The sequence below is a fragment of the Lagenorhynchus albirostris genome, chromosome 11 (genome assembly GCF_949774975.1).
Source record: "Lagenorhynchus albirostris chromosome 11, mLagAlb1.1, whole genome shotgun sequence".
Lineage (NCBI taxonomy): Eukaryota > Metazoa > Chordata > Mammalia > Artiodactyla > Delphinidae > Lagenorhynchus > Lagenorhynchus albirostris.
The window spans coordinates 51,390,382-51,407,842 of NC_083105.1; the positions used below are offsets into that span (position 1 = coordinate 51,390,382).

Here is a 17,461-nt window from a genome sequence, read left to right on the forward strand (position 1 = left end):
TTGGGAGAAAGGAGAAGCCCTGAATGAGATCATAAAGTGAAAGAAATAAATTACTTTGCCTAATGTTGTTTCTACTTTGTCCTCAATGGTTTTCTTCATTAATTTTAGATGATTAAATCATGTTTTAAAAAGAATTTAGGTACTTCATGTGCACCTCAAACTATTTATCACATCCAAAACTCAATTTTTTTCTTTCTTCACCAATTTATTATTCTTTCTGTATTCCTGATCCTGTTAGAAAGTACTTCCATTCTACACAACCACTAAACCCCGAATCTGGGAGTCATCCTCAATTATTTTCTATTTTAATCTTTCATACTTAATTAACACCAAGTGCTGTCAATCTTATTTCCAAGATATTGCTCAAATACATTCTTTTCTTTTCATCTCTCATCTAGAATATAGTAATGGCCTCTTACTGGTCTTCCTGCCTCTACTCTGACTCCCCTCACAGCCAGTCTCCATACTGCTACAGAAGTGATGTATACTCGCTCTGACCATGTCAGAACACTGCTTCATGTACTTCCATGGCTCATTAACACCTATGGGGAAAGAACCTATCAGATTCATTTCTTTTCCTATCTTAACTTCAGTCCCCAACACTCCCTGGTACACAGTGGTACAATCCATTAACTCTCTTGTCCTTTACTTTATCTCTAGTACCTCACCAGGTGCCTAACCTCTAATAAGTATTCAATATGTGTTTGTTGAATGAATGAATGAAGATTCTCTTCTGATAACAGTCAACTATTGTTTCCCACACACCTTTTCCACCCTTACCATATCACCCATATTTTTCATACCACATAAAGAATGAAATCTTCATTTTTAAACTTCAAGACCCAGTTTAGATATCATCTCCTCTGGGAAAATTTTTTTCACAGCTATTCTTCTCACCCTTCTCCCCAACCCTTCCATTAGAAAATGAATCAATTCTACCTCTATACTACTTCCTACTTCAGTACCTCTATTATTTATCTATTACTGCACGTTAGAATTTTAGATATAGATAGATAGATAGATAGATAGATAGATATGCTTCTCCTAAAAACTCCTTGAGAGCAGCCAGAGGTATTCACTTCTGTAAAATAAAGCCTCAATAAATGCTTTCATAGAACTGAACTCAAATGTCACTTCCGGGCTTCCCTGGTAGCGCAGTGGTTGGGAGTCCGCCTGCCAATGCAGGGGACACGGGTTCGTGCCCTGGTCCAGGAGGATCCCACGTGCCGCGGAGCGGCTGGGCCCGTGAGCCATGGCCGTTGGGCCTGCGCGTCCAGAGCCTGTGCTCTGCAGCAGGAGAGGCCACAACGGTGAGAGGCCCGCGTACCAAACATGTCACTTCCTCTGTTTTCCCCCATCTCTGTTCATAATGTCCTAGTTTGCCCAGGACTAGAGTCCTATCCTATACCCAGGAAGTGCAGTATACAGGAAAGAGTCAGAACTGGGTTTAACTTCTGACTCTATCACTTAACCAGCTGATAAATCCTGAGCAAATTAGTTTCTTGTCTCTGATTCCTAACCTGCATAATGTAGACCATAGCACTTATTTCAGTAAGTTTTGGAAGGATTAAGTGAGATAACTAGCAGGCTGCTCAGTGAATTTTACTTCCCTTACTGAGAAGGAAAAGCAGAGGAGGTCTGAGATACCATGTAGAGATACAGATAGAGAATGAGAGTGTATGCATGTGTGCATGTTTGCATGAGTGTGCATGCGTTCGTGTGTGTGCATGTGTGTGTGTCTGGGTTGGAGGGTTTAATTAGTTCCATTTGGGGCAGGGTAAGAATGAGGTGATTGTACAACAGACAACTCAGGTAAGATTAATTTAAGATTGATTTTTCTATTTCAGTAATTATGTTTTAGTGATTGTCAAAAAATCATTATCTTTGGCAAAAAGGAACAATTTCAAGTTTTGCAACCAACTGTTTCAGTCAATTATATAGAGTGATATAAATTTATGCATGCATGAGGCAAATGTACTAATAAAACAGGAATCTGACAAAGTAAACTTTGGTCAACTCTAATTTGAACATATCAATAGCAGTTATAAAATACTGTTGTAATTCAATTAAAACTGCCAATATCATTCACTCTTACTCAAAGATAAAACTATTCTAGGACTTATAACTAATTTTGCATCATGATCCTGAGAATTATCTAGAACTTTAGAGGTACCGAATTCCCAGTAGTAACCTTGTAACTGATATTGATTTGTCATCTGGGAGGCAAGAATTCTACCACTGAACCACCAATGCCTTTGATTTGTCATCTGAGTGTCGGTAACTTCCATTGTTCCCAGGTACTTCTTCCATAGGGAATGCTAGCAACATTTTATATTCTATAATTACAGTACTATTTACATTCAGATTATTCTATAAACATTTTCTAGCCTCCTAATTATGCTTTTTTGGATTCAATTAAATATTTTTTTGCAAGGGAAAGGTAACATGTTATACAACATTCTGTATTTCCCTCAGGTAACAGGAGAGCTCAAGAACGACATCAACTCTTGGATAGACTCTAGCCAAATGGCACATGAATCAAAATATCCTTAAGAATGATGAAGTTAAGGTATCAAAGGTATGGTCATAATCGCTGAATGCAGTAGATGTTATTACATAATTAAATGAAAAAGATAAAAACAGTCCTTAAAAGAGTGAACATATAATATAAAAATAACAATTCAGCAACAGTCATGTAGATCTACAGGTCCCACTTTAGTTAACAAAAGCAGAGTGGGAAAAAAATAAAATAAAAGAATCCAAAATTCTTCCTGCAGAGAAGGGCAAAACGCTGTTGAATCTTACTTTTTTTAATTTGATGACTAGATTAGTTCAGGTTTAATGATATTTTTAAACACTTGTTCAAGGCCGTGGAACCTAAAATATGATGTCACTGTTTCAATCCCTATGAAAGATAAAAGTAAATAAAACATGGAAACCATATGCCAAAGATTGAAAACCAAGGGGAAAAGATCATAAAAAAGGGATAAAACAGCAGGACAAAGAGTGTCATCAAATATGTCCATGATCGGGACTTCCCTGGTAGCGCAGTGGTTAAGAATCTGCCTGCCAATGCTGGGGACATGGGTTCGATTCCTGTTCTGGGACGATCCCACATGCCGCGGAGCAACTAATAAGCCCGTGCACCACAACTACTGAGCCCGCGTGCCACAACTACTGAAGCCCGCGCACCTAGAGCCCGTGCTCTGCAACAAGAGAAGCCACTGCAATGAGAAGCCCTTGCACCTCAATGAAGAGCAGCCCCCACTCGCCACAACTAGAGAAAGCCCGTGCGCAGCAACAAAGACCCAACACGGCCAAAAATTTAAAAATAAATTAAAAAATATATATGTCCCTGGTAACATAAAATATAAATGATTTAAATGCACCTACTGAAAAATGACTCTCATATAGTTACAAAACAAATAAATGGTATAGTGGGATCAAAAAGAAAAGAAGCAGAAAGAAAAAGAGAGACTGCATACATGCATACATACATGTGCATGCGCAAGTGCACACACACACACACACAGACAAAAGTGGCAACACGAATAAATATCTTTTAAGAGAGAACACACTCATGTTCTCCCTTAATCAGATTCCTACCAGTTCCCACTGAAATGGTAAATAGAATATAAAAATAGAGGAAATCTATATATATATATATATCAGCCCTGGGAACTAAAATAGGATAAACTTGTGCAAGATAAAGTACAGAGGATGTGTTGAAGAAAAGGCCGACTCCCAACTCGTCCATGTGCAAACACTGTTCCTGCAAGTTAGTGAAAGAGAATCCAGGATTCTAAATAGGAGGAGCCAAGTCAAGAGAACAGGTAGGTCAAAGGTATGGAGAGCTTGGTAACGGGCACAGGGTATGTATGTCTAGATCCCATAGGTCACTGCAGCAAGCACTTCTGACACTGAAAGCGACACTAAGCAGGGGTACTGTGGCGAGGCTCAAGCCTAGCGCACCAAGGATTTGGGAAGCACTGTCAAGGTTGACTTTTGAAAAAGACAGTCAAAACTGGGCAATACTCGGGGCACTGCCTGGAATTTCTGATGTCACCCTAATTAGAGAAAAGAAACTTCAACCCTAAGGCAATACTTCTTGCTAGAGCCACCTCCAGTTCTGATGCTGCTTCCCTCCTCTCTACCTGAGGCCCCTGAAGTCTGAAAGTTAAACTATGGTAAACCAAAACTTTTCTCTTCTCCCCTTTTATCACCTTGAAAGATTAAGAAAAACACAACAAACTCAGCTAGAAGCCTCTCACTCCCGAAACTGGGCAAGCCCACGCTGTATCCATCTCTTACTCTACTTAACAAACAGATGCTGGGAACAAAGTGAGAAATAAGATGCCATGGTCCCTGCCACCATGAAGCTGACATTTTTGTAAGAATGATAGTATTAGCTAGTACGGAGAAGCAGAAAGGGAATAAAGATCCTATATAACAGAGGGAAGTAGTCTAGTTTGGGAGGCATAAGAAAGCCTTCCTGCAGGTAGTAATATTTAAACTAAGAATAAAGGATAAGAATGTGTTGCTCAGATTAAGAATGAGGAAAGAAGTGTACCAGACAAAGAAAAAGATGAGCAGTAGCCCTGAGATAAGAGTGTGTGTAACCCACTGAAGGTTATGAAAGAAGAGCAGTGTGGCTGGAAGGTGTAAGTGAGGAACAGATGGGGGAGATGACGAGGCTGACGAGGTAGGCAGAAGCAAATCTTGAAGCTATTATAAGAATTTGGAACTTCATCCTAAAAAGAAAGAGAAGTAATCGAAGGAGAGTAACATGATCAGATCTTTGAATTTAAAAGACTGCCATGACTAAAAGGTGGAAAATGGATGGGGGTGGCATCAGAACAGAGGTAGTGAGACTAACTGGGAAGCTACTGTAGAAATCTAGGCAAACGATTCATACAGGGCATGAGACAGGGAAAAAAAATTAAGAGGACTCCAGTTCTGGCTCAAGGAACTGGGCACTTAGCAATACCATTTACTAAGCTAGGGAACAAGGTGGGAGACTTAAGCGTGGGCAAAAAAAATAATAATAAGTTTTGAACATGCTGAAGGTACACACAAGCAACCAAATGGAGATGCTATAGAAGAAAGTGGATATATAGGACTGTAGCTTAGGTACAGAACTAGGTTGCCGGTAAATTTGGGGGGAGTTAATTTATCAAATGGAACTGAAGCCATGGAGTAAATAAGATTGCCTAAGAAAATGTGTAAAATGAGAAAAGAAAATGTCAGAGCCCTGAGGAACCTCCACATTTGGAGGTGAGCTAGAAGAGAAAGAACTAGTAAAGAAGATGAAGGAGCAGTGGCCAAAGAAGGCAGAGGTCAAGGAGAGTGTTGTTCCAGAACGACAATGATAATGATGAGACTAGGATGGTGATGATGAAGTTGCTAGCTAACGTTTACTGTGAATTAACTCTGTGGAAGACTCTGTGCTAAGTGACTCACATATGCTATCTCATCTAACGATTACAACAGTCCATGTGGTAGGAACACTACTATCCCCATTCTGCAAGTGAAGAAACTGAGGCACAGATGACTTAATTAATTTGCCTAAGATCATATATCTAACTCAATACATATTTTTGGATGGATGACAGAAAAAGAGTGACAGCAAGGATGTGAACAACTTGTAAAACAACTTTATCACAGAGGATGACAGGCTGAGTAGGCTTTTTGTTTGTTTTTTAAGATGAGAGAAATTTGAGCATATTTAAATGAGGGATATTAGGAGATTATCCAAGAGTTTAGGAAAACCTTAAAAAATTGTGAAGTAACTGAATGTAAGAGAAAATTTAATTAATTAGGAAATTAATCAATTTAGGAAAAGATTACAGCTATACCAAGAAAGTAAGGATACAAAGGGATTTTCTCTCTCTATGCCAAAGTTTTTTGCTCTGTAATTTAAGGAGTTGGGGAAAATCAGCAATTTCTAATCACTGTCAAGAACTTCCCTTTAATTATTTTCCTACATGATCTCTCTTGGTTATTTCACATTTGGTTATATCACACACACAGGAAGTCACATATGTCTGATTACTAAAATAATCATACCTAACAAAACAGCTTAGTTGGGAAATCCAAGGCTCAGGAAGATTAAGTGATTCATATAAGGTCACTCACGTATTTTTTAAAAGAGGATGTCATTGTCTAAATATGAAGAAACTGGCCTAAATTAGCATAGGGAATCAATGGAATCAATACCAAACCACACACCAAAAGTAAAAAACTGAAAGATTTTAGAAGGATAATGAAGAAGGCATACTTTGTTTCTTCTAATTAGAAAAAAGAAAAAAAAAAGCAATAATAAATCCCAGAAAATGGGGGGAAAAAACCACACCTGTATAAAAATGTCATGGTCTAACCATGACACAAATTAAACTGGCATGACTTTAAACAACTGGTATTGTACAGGAGAACCAATCTGAACATCACACTATGGTCACTCTTTTTGAAATGTCACAGAAACATTTTAACACCTTAAAAAGTTAAATGGGAAAAAATGTAATCAAAAGAAACGGCTATATAAGGAGTGAGTCAGAAGAGTGTAATGATGAAGAGCACGGACTCTGGAGCCAGACTGCCTGGATTCAAATGATGGAATGCCTCAGGTACTAATCTTTATATATGAACTATCATAATAATATTGTACATCCTTGATAAAGCTACCACGAGCATTAAATGAGTTAATATATGTAAACAGTAAATACTTAAACTAGTGCCTGGCACATAGTAACATTTGTTTGTATTTATTATCGTTATTATTATTATTTGATATATGGATAATGAAGCATAAAACCAATGGGAGAAAATACAAAGATTTGATCCACTGGAAAATACAAGAACCCTAACAGATAAATGTGCAAGGAACAGAAATAAATAAAAAGTAGAAAAACATACAGATAACAAAAGAAATGCTAATCTCTAAAAAAAATTGAGTTATATACACCAATATGGATAATACAAATGTAATGTCACGGGGGGAAAAAGCAAGAGCTTATCAGCAAGAGCTTATGGAAGTTATACAGCAGATAATACCATTTATGTAGTGTTCCAAAACATGCAAAACTAAACAATAAAATATGTAGGGCTACATCTATGGTAAACCTATAAAGAAAGCAAGAGCTTATCAGTTATCATTTGTGTTAAGTGATAATCACAAAATGCATGACTGTGAGTACTTCTAAGTAAAGGGAAGATAGGACTGGTGAAGGTCACAGCTTCAACATGCCATTCCTGAAGCTGAGTGGGGGTACCCAGACTTTTGGAAATTATTCTTCATACCTTGCATAGGCGTTATGTATTCTTTTTGTGTGGGTGAAATATTTTATAATAAAAAGGGAAAAACTTACTAATACATTTTAAAGGCAAGAGAAAACTTTTTTTAACCTCTCAAATTAGTAAAGTTTTTTTTCTTTAAAGCTAAAGGGAAGAGATTTTCTTCTTTAATGATAAGACCAAATTAACTAGTTTTAAGAGTTAAATATATTTCTAGGATGGTCAAAGGCAAATTCCACTGGCAGTGTACCCTGATAAAAGAGGACTTTTCCCATCTGAGATATATCACCACGCCTAATTAAGCAATTCTTAGCTGTACATTTAGAACAACCAACATAATTTCCCCTGCTTAATGCCATTACTTTAGATGGGATAGCTAATATGATGCTTCTAATACATTGTAACCTATCCTCTAAATCAATACTAAATCTTTAAAAGGGTTATGTAACTTTGCTTATGGATCAAATTACACTAGGCTACAAGGTTCAAATATAGGATCTTAGTCTCAGAATAACCTTTATATTTAGTTCCACAAAATAAACAGCTTGAACCAAACATAACAAGAGAACACAATTTTGCATAATTTATTAATCATGTCACTTCCATTAAAAATTATGAAAGGTACTTGAAGACTTTTAGACAACCCAGAGATTATAGAATCATTCTATAGAATTATAGAATCATTCTATAGAATTATAGAATGCAAAAGGAACATCAGGTATTGCCCATCTGAATTCGTTCAATTTGCAGATGTGAGAACTGAGGCACAGAGTTAAAATACCTTAGGCAAGAGCAGGACTAGGAAACCCAGTCTTCCAAGTCGCTATCCAGTGACTATGCTGACTCCCCTGTGACATGAACATATACACAAGAATGCAGATATGCTAATGAGTCTGCAATTTTTCAACTGATTCTGCACATAGGTAAACACCCTCTGCCTCCACCCCCCCCATCCTCTTCCCGGCCCTTTAGGGTGATCTGACTAGAAGGCATATTCACACACAAGAAATCAGGAACAAGGACAACGATGCATGCACTTTTTCTTTTTCACGCTTAACAACTGTCAGCCTAGAGCTCCAAGACCACTTGTGGCCCCTCACCCACTGTCCTATCTATTCTCTTGTACTGTGTACTGGGAGACATGGCCCTACCTTTCCTAACTTCACACTAGTAATCTAAGATAAAAGAAGTATCTACCTACAATAGTCACTATAGATGTCTCCCAACAGCAACCAAGCCCAGATTCTCTCTCTGACAACTAAACACAATAGAAGCAAGAGAAATGAAAGAATAATGTAAAATTCAGGGCTCTAGGATTTATACAAGGGCTGTCCTGATACTTTTTAAGGACTCTAACATGCAGCATGGGCTTATTTTCAATGTTGCCTTAACATATGTTCTGAAGGACTGGCTGGTTTTGTTTTGTTTGGATTTTTGTTTTTGCCTTTAAATAAAATAACTGACCCAACAAACCATAAAAATTCACTGTGTAATTTATAGTAATAGAAGATAGTTATTCCATGGTCATAACAGAGACTGCAGAAGATATGTACTTGCATGCAAATCATCTACTAATTTTCACCTTTATAATAGCACGATAGCCCTAAAAATGATGCTTATATACCTGAAAATATAATTTTTGAAAAGTGTTCATGTACTAATCCCTGAGACTACATAATAGCCAGGCCTTAGCATAAAGTACATTGCCTGGCATAAAACAGGCAATTGCTGTTGAAAGAAGATGTTGAGAAGTTTTCCTGTCATTGCAAAAGTTCAGCTACAGCTCAAATTTTCAAACAAAAGTCTCCCCCACGCTCTAAAGGGAGACGACAAGGAGTTGCAGAAGGTTGAGACCAGAACCTCCCTGAGAGGATCCACAAAGCAAGAAATCAATTGTTGTCTATAGACTCTGTGAGTCATAATTTCCACATGTGTACTTTCCAAACATATGATAATGCTTTTATATTAAAAAAAAAACTCAAATTTTTACAATGGATTTTTGCTAGTATTTTCTCAGTCAACAGCTACTAAAAGCACAACTACTAGCACATGGGAGGGTCCCCTTTTTTGAAATGAGTTAGAAATTACTCTTAATCCTGTATATTGAACATAAACATGTCACTTTAGACGAGCATTAGGAACAATGTACTATTTTTAGAAACTTAGAACCAGGATAGACCGTTGGTCAGGAAGCTAGGCCCTGAGAACACATTTCCTCTACCAGAAGTGTTTCTCTATTTCACCTGCAGTCATCTCCATAATTTACAAACCTTTATTTACAGTCGGTGCAAATAAGTCCTCTCAATGAAGTATTGGGTTGACCAAAAAGTGCCTTCGGTTTTTAAGTAAAAATAAGAGCCTCATTTTTCATTTTCACCAAGAACTTTATTGAACAATGTATTCATCCTTTTGTTCCACTACCTTCTGCCATTTTTCAGGCAACTTCGTAATCCATCTTCCTAAAACTTTTTATCTTTTTGAGCAAAGAACTGTTCCAGGTGCCTTTTACAGTACTCCAGGGAATTGAAATTTTTTCCATTAAGAGAATTTTGTAAAGACCGAAATAAATGGAAATCCGAAGGTGCAATGTCTGGTGAATAGGCGGATGAGTCAGAACTTCCCAGCTAAGCTGTAACAGTTTTTGCTTAGTCATCAAAGAAACATGTGGTCTTGTGTTATCCTGATGGAAGATTATGCATTTTCTGTTGACTAATTCTGGCCACTTTTCACTGAGTGCTGCTTTCAGTTGGTCTAACTGGGAGCAGTTGGAATTAATCGTTTGGTTTTCTGGAAGGAGCTCATGATAGAGGACTCCCTTCCAATCCCACCATATACACAATATCATATTCTTTGGATGAAGACTGGCCTTTGGTGTGGTTGGTGGTGGTTCATTTCGCCTGCCCCACGATCTCTTCCATTCCACATTATTGTACAGTATCCACTTTTCATTGCCCGTCACAATTTGTTTTAAAAAGGGAACATTTTCATTATGTTTAAGTGGAGACTCATGTGAAAATATGGTCAAGAAGGGTTTTTTTCACTTAACTTATGTGGAACACAAACATCAAAGCGATTAACATAACCAAGCTGGTGCAAATGATTTTCAGTGCTTGATTTGGGTATTTTGAGTATGTCAACTATCTCTTGCATGGTATAACATTGATTGTTCTCACTTATTGTTTCGATCTGCTCGCTATCAATTTCAGCTGGCCTACCTGACGGTGGAGTATCGTCCAGAGAGAAATCTCCAGCACAAAACTTTGCAAACCACTTTTGATGTGTTCCATCAGTCACAGCACCTTCTCCATACACTGCACAAATCTTTTCCTGCATTTCAGTTGCGTTTTTACCTTTCTTGAAATAATAAACCATAATATGCCAAAAATGTTGTTTTTCCATTTTCAATATTAAAATGGCTACACAAAAAATTCACCAATTTTGATGTCTTTTTTAAAATGCACGCTGATATGACAGCTGTCACATACACTCTAACAAAATTGTTTCGAATGAAGTTGAAGACAACTAAGTGCTACTAGAGCCATCTTACAGAAAAAAACGAATGAACCTTTTGGCCAACCCAATAAATTCCCTCCACTTTCCTTCAGAAAGTCAGGTACAAGAAATCGTCTCGCTGCTTCCAAATCAGCACACAGCTGGGCAACCCGATTATACAAATGCCAGGTCACAATGCTGCTCCAGGCTACCACAGCCAAGCATCAGAGTCAGGGTACTGTGGCCAGGGTGGCCAATCAAGTGCAAGAACCTTGCAGGTGACACTTGAAGAGATAAGAGAAGCAAAGCATTCTGTAAGAAAGGGGGAGGGATGTGATTTATTATAAATTATTTTATTATAGATTAGGAAATGGTCAATAATTATTGTATGGATAAGAACCTGACCATGGCAATAAAAACTGCCCATAAAGGACAAAAAAAGCCAAAGAGTCCTCCTCCTGGTGGGAATCCTATCTGCTTCACATTCTTGGGGAACGTAAAGGGAGGAACGGGGAGGAGACTGAGCAGAATGTGTGTTCAAGGCCAACTGAACAACTTGTAGGAGGCCCAGAGCACAGAGGAGCTTGGTGATGATGAAGACTTTTAAGGAGTTAGTCCCTTACCTTAAGAAGCCACGGGAGGGGGTTAAACAAAGAAGTAGTAGCAACAATTCTGCAGGTTAGGAAGGTCATTCTGGCTGCAGCACCCTTTGTCCAGTGTTTCCCAGGCACTAACTGTGGAGGGAGTAAATGCGGTGTCCCCTAAACAAGGAAAGATCATGGACAGAACGCCATGTACTACCTGGGCATCTTTCAAAGCCAGACCAAACTGTATCTTCTTTATGATACTTTTCCTGTGCCCTTGCTCTTACTCCAGTTGACAAATTCTTCTCCTCCCCTTTATTTTTAACCTCCCTTACTCACACACGTTTTATCTCCAGCTCCAATCTCTCCAGTTACAGCCTCACATTTCTAATTCCACCACACATCTCCACATGCATATTCTTCCAGTGCCTCAAATGCAGTAGATCTAAAACACAACTTACTTTTTACCCCCACCTATAAACCTGCTCTGAGTTCACTTCTCCTAATCACCCAGGCTTAACATCTTACCATCACCTTTTATTCATCCCTCTCTTTCCCCACATCCAATTAACTGTTTCTCTCTGCCTAATTTGCTTCAGCAATACTTCTCCAATCCTATTGTCACTACCCTAGTTTACGTCTTCATTCTCTAACAAAAACCCTTATAACTTTTCTTTATTAGTCCAATTGTTTCTTTCCCAATTCAATTCATCCTCTGAATTATTAGATAATATATCCCATAATTCAACTCTGATTATGACATTTCCAGCATCAAGAAAACTTCAATCTCATAGCTTACTAACCCAGTCCAAATTTCCTAGCCCAGCATTAAAAGCCTTCCATGTTCTAGGCCAAACCTAATTTTCCATCTTTATACTTTATTTTCCCACTATTCCCCCTCATATACGCTCCAATTATTTTCTACACCTGCCCAATCTGATCTGGTAAATATTGGGTACTCGACAAAAGTTGATTTCCTTCCACATGAGTTTGCTATATTCTCCTTCCCCACGCCATCTCAATTTATAGGAAAACATCCTATCATTCTATATAGTTGATTCTCACACAGGAGATTAGCATATTCATGGAAAAGCCTGTAAAATCTAGAAAACAGACAAGAACCCCAACAAAGAAGAGCCGTGTGACTGAGCTCCAGTGTCAAAAGAAAAAGGTAGTGACAAGCAGGACACCATAAACGCTTCAGAACATTTGAAAGGTTGAAAGCATTTTACCTGGGACAATGGATGCTAACAGTCTACCAGAGTTCTTCGAGATGATTCATCGGTCTCATAGAACTTACAGTCCAGTGAAGAATATGAACACATATGGACTTTATAATGCAAGATGGTAAAACCGTGCTCCAATAGAGGTAAAAATGTCTTAGAAGCATAAGGAAATGAGAAATTCTAAGAGATGCAGAAAGCTTCACAAAATACCAAGCAACAGAGACCATAAGGACTTCAACAGGTTATGACAGAAAGGTATTCCAGGCAGCAGATAAAGGAAAGGCAGAGGTGGAAAATGCTAGAAGTGTGAGAAATAGGGGAAAAAAAAAAACCTGATGAACTCTGGGTGCCTAAACTATTACTATTTTGAAAGTCTCTAATGATCACTTACATAGTTTTAATGAATTAAAACTATGTTTTGGGCTTCCCTGGTGGCGCAGTGGTTGAGAGTCCGCCTGCCGATGCAGGGAAGATCCCAGCAGTGAAAGGCCCGTGTACCGCAAAAAAAAAAAAAACCCTATGTTTTACTTCAATTAATTCCTGAAAATATGCAGATGATTATCTGCAGGATGGATCAGTTGTTATTAAACAGGATATTCACAACTCAGTTGGATCCTGAGATGCGTTGAATCCTGAATGTGGTGCTACACTCAATTTACTCCCCAGAGCCTGGCTCTTCAGCATTCCTGCAGCAGTATGAATGAACAGCTCTACATCTTAGGATCCACTGAAGGTGACACACTCTTCTATGCACACATTGCAACCAAGAGAAAATTATACACACATTTTAAGAACTAATAACCCCATAACATAAAATTGAAAAATGCAAAGTCAAACCATGTAAATGTTTGCACTTTGTACTACGCACCTTGCGTAGTCTCTAGACAAAGAAGTCTAGAATTAGACGAGACCATAGAGAAAATCTAGATCATCCATGTGACCCAAGCTATGTCTATCAGGTTCTTTCTCTCAGGAATTCAGGGTCAAGGCTTATTGATTTAGTCTCTCCCTGTGCTTGGAACTGAGGGACACCTAAATACCCAGCAGCTGCTGAGCAGCCACATACAACAGTGAACACAGGAAAAAAAGGAAAAAAAAAAAAAGGTCAGCAAAGAGAGAACAATGAGGCAAAGAAATGCAAAGACTAGAGACAGAGAAAATTCCAGGTTTTCCAGTCCCTGGTCCCTAATAAGGTCTGCGTGCATTTGGCTTCCATCAAATCCCTGTCTTTCTTTCTTTTTCCTAAAACTAGTTCAAGTTCATTTGTGTTACTTGGAACAGAAGCTTAAATGCGGCAATAACCAAAATCCTTCATAAGGTCAACTGGTTGATTTATTACTGATCTACCTTTCCTATACTTTCTTTTCATTTGTATTTCCTTAAAAGCCATAAATATGACTTTGGTATGCTATACAGACAAATATGTGAACAGAGATACAGGATTATGCTGAGCACTTTTTTGTGTGTGTGTGCTGTACGCGGGCCTCTCACTGCTGCGTCCTCTCCCATTGCGGAGCACAGGCTCCGGACGCGCAGGCTCAGCGGCCATGGCTCACGGGCCCAGCCGCTCCGCGGCATGTGGGATCTTCGCCGACCGGGGCACGAACCTGTGTCCCCTGCATCGGCAGGCGGACTCTCAACCACAGCGCCACCAGGGAAGCCCTATGCTGAGCATTTTTAAAGGGAAAACCCATCATCCCCAGGAAGGAGAAAATATAGGAATATTCAAGGTAAGGCCTTGAGATAATTGTACAGCAACCAGAGATGCTTAACAACTAGTAAATTAAATAGCTATCTGATTACCCTCCTACCCAAAGCCGATTTAATTCTGAATAAACCCGATGGGTAGGTCCAATTCAGTCTCCTCTAAGGCATGAGAAAAAGGTCATAACTGAATATAGGGCATTTCGTCTGGAATGCCCCAAGTAATTAGCACCCAACCACACAAAGTTTGGGTGCTCTCCAGTGGTATCCCTAGCCCAGACCCAAATCCAAAACTGAATATCAAACCATCTTAGGGCTTGGCTTAACTATTTACCCTATGACATAACCAGCCCTTCCTGCTATTAGATAAGGGGAAAAAAGTTAACAGAAGCTTAATATCATGGAACTCTGTCCAGGTGTGTGCATCTGTGTGATATGCCAGGTATCAAGACTTTCCTGAGACAGATCCAGTCTCTCCAAAGCTGGATCCGCACCCATCAGATCTGACTACAAGTAAAGCAGTTAAACAAGTATAGCAAGTCAGAGTTGACAATCAGAAGTTTGAACCAATGTAGTGGGTGGCTCTGCAGGATTATATAAACAAAAACAATATTACAGGATCCTAGAGGTGGAAGGGACATGGAGACTCTGTCCAACTTCATCATTTTACAGAGAAGGAAGCTAAATATCAAAACCAAATTTATCAACCAAATCCCTAACTATAGTAACACAGGTGAGATAAAAATCAAAGGGACAAAAAAAAAAATCAAAGGGACTGTGACCAGATTATGACAGAATCAAAAAGCATTATTTCCTAAAGCTGCTCTAATGGTTGAAAATTTATTTTTAATTATAAAAGAAAAATTGTATTAGAAAAATCTATGAAAACTACTGTTGAGATATTTTTTGGATATTCTTGTTACTTAAGTTTAGCAAAAGGGTAAAGATTTCTGACCAAATGGGTTAACATTTCAGTTAAGATATTAGACCAAGCACCTTGAAAAGCCAAAATACTGTGTGTTGATTCAGAACCTACATGGTTGTATGCTTGCAACCTTGGCAGACAGGCAGTTTAGGCACTGTGACAAAATTCTCAATGGCAGAGAGATGCTTATTTTAATATAAAAAAATCCAGACATTTACATAGGGCCCTAATAAAAGTCACCAGAAATTAGACTAATATGTCAGTTGGGACCAAAATTAAAAGAATAAATCTTTAAATGGTCCAAATATAAACTTGGTTTTCAAAACTTCTGGCAAGGGGCCATAGTACTATGGATTTGGGTCTTCAAGGGCTGCTTGACCACAAGTATTAGGTAAGTCAACACATCACTGAGGGAGGGCAAAAAGAAAAAACAACAGATAATCTCTGGCAGTTACAATCTACCCTTCATCGTTCAGCACAGAATATTTTAGAAGACTGCTGAAAAAATGTTAAGACAGAACCTGTTGTGTTCCCCAAGAAGTGCTACTAAAGTAACTCCTAAAATATAAATCCATTAAAAAGTAGGTCTTCTTGAAAAACAATATTAATTAGAAGCAAACATGAAATTGGTATTATTACTTAAATTAACATCGATAAATACTAAATATTTTAAAAATCTCCCATCAATCTGAATTGACAATTTTATAAATTACATGAATCCTGAAGATTATTTTACAGACAAAACTATTTTTTAAAAATCTATTTGCCACCAGCAATGCAAATGGAAACGTGAAGCGATAGACCAGAGGGTGTTGAATATAATCTATGCTTAGTAGAGTCAGCTTTCAACTAATTTAAAGTCCTAGTTGTTAGCCATATCATATTTTGACAGTTTACTCTATTGGTGGCAAAAGCAAACTAAAATTTCCTAAGAAATCTCAACTCTGAGGAATTATATTTTCTGTTCTTCCATTCCAGATAAAATTAAGAAGTGAGATGACTAGATACTCATCACAAATATAGAAGTTCGTGCAATTTCACATTTACCTTAAACTCTACATTTGTACTTTGAAATAATTACTTTTTATAGTAATCTTATGTTAAAAAAAATTCCACACTGATATTTTCCACATGATTTAAAGAAAACTATCTTTAAAAATCATCCTGTTAAGACTGCAAAATTACCCCCATTTGACAGCTTATATCAAACGAGCATATAAACCAAATAAGGCAGGAATGGCACCTTTCGATCATATACTTGTAAATAGTCCAGGGTGAAACTTAACAAACCAGACTCGGATGCATTTTTTTCCGCTCAAAAACAAAACAAAACTGGTACCTGTAAAATTCGGGGTTTTGCTCGGTTTTGGCCTATTAGACACCTACCGGGCCCGCGGGAGCCTGACCCCGCGGCGCGGGCTGCGGTGCGCCTCTGGGTGCACCCCCAGTCTCCGCGCGCCCGCCGCTGCCCCCCCAGCCGCCGGACGCCCCACTCCCCTCCCGGACGCGCGGCGGGAGGCGCGGGCCTGGCTGGCCGTTCCCACGCGTCCAGGCCCGTTATGTGAGCGGCCGCGGCGGCGGGGCCGCCCCGCGCGGGGAAGGGGACTCCGGGATGGCCCCTGCCGCGGGCCCCGCGCCCTCTCCAGGTGGGGGCGGCGTCCCTGCCCCGGCCGCCCCTCCCTCGGGCGCCCGCGTCGCTCGAGAGCCTCCCTCGGGCTCAGGTTCGCTCCCGGGACGGGATAAGGTGTCAGCCACGCTGCCAGACGCCTCCCGTCGGCGGGGGCGAAGCCAGCCCTGCCCTCCTTCCATCCGCCCCTCACCGCCCGCGCCCCTCCTCGGCTCAGGAGACGAGGTGGTGGGGGGGGGGGTTCCCCGCAGGAGGCTGAAAGGGGCGCTGCCTGCGCTCTCAGGGGAGCGGAGGTCGGGGTCACACCTCAACTTGGCAGGGTCCGGGCGTTGAGGGCAGAGGCGGGGCGGGGAGGGAGCCCCAAACTCACCCGACTGAGCGGCTTCCCGGGCCGCGACCGCGGCCAGGCAGAGGCTGAGGCAAACACAGAGCGAGAGGGGGCGCGGGAGGGTCCGCCGCGGGCTCATGAAAGTGCCAGGGAGCCGCCGCCGCCGCCGCCGCTGTCCGAGCCTCCCTCCCTTCCTCTCCGGCTCCGGGCGACGGACGGGGCGGCGGGAGGCATGACGGGAAATTCCTGGGCACTGGCAGCCGAGTCCAAATATGAGCATAGGAG

At 40.0% G+C, this 17,461-nt stretch overlaps 1 protein-coding gene across 1 annotated transcript in view; it reads right to left on the reverse strand.

Moving 5' to 3' along the window:
* MSRB3 (methionine sulfoxide reductase B3) overlaps positions 1-17,456 on the reverse strand; it is a 164,704-nt gene extending 147,248 nt beyond the window's left edge. The window contains exon 1 of the mRNA XM_060165534.1: positions 17,219-17,456. Within this exon, the coding sequence (XP_060021517.1) occupies positions 17,219-17,456 (238 nt within the window). The remainder of the gene's footprint in view (positions 1-17,218) is intronic.
* Between the last annotated feature and the right edge of the window lie 5 nt (positions 17,457-17,461).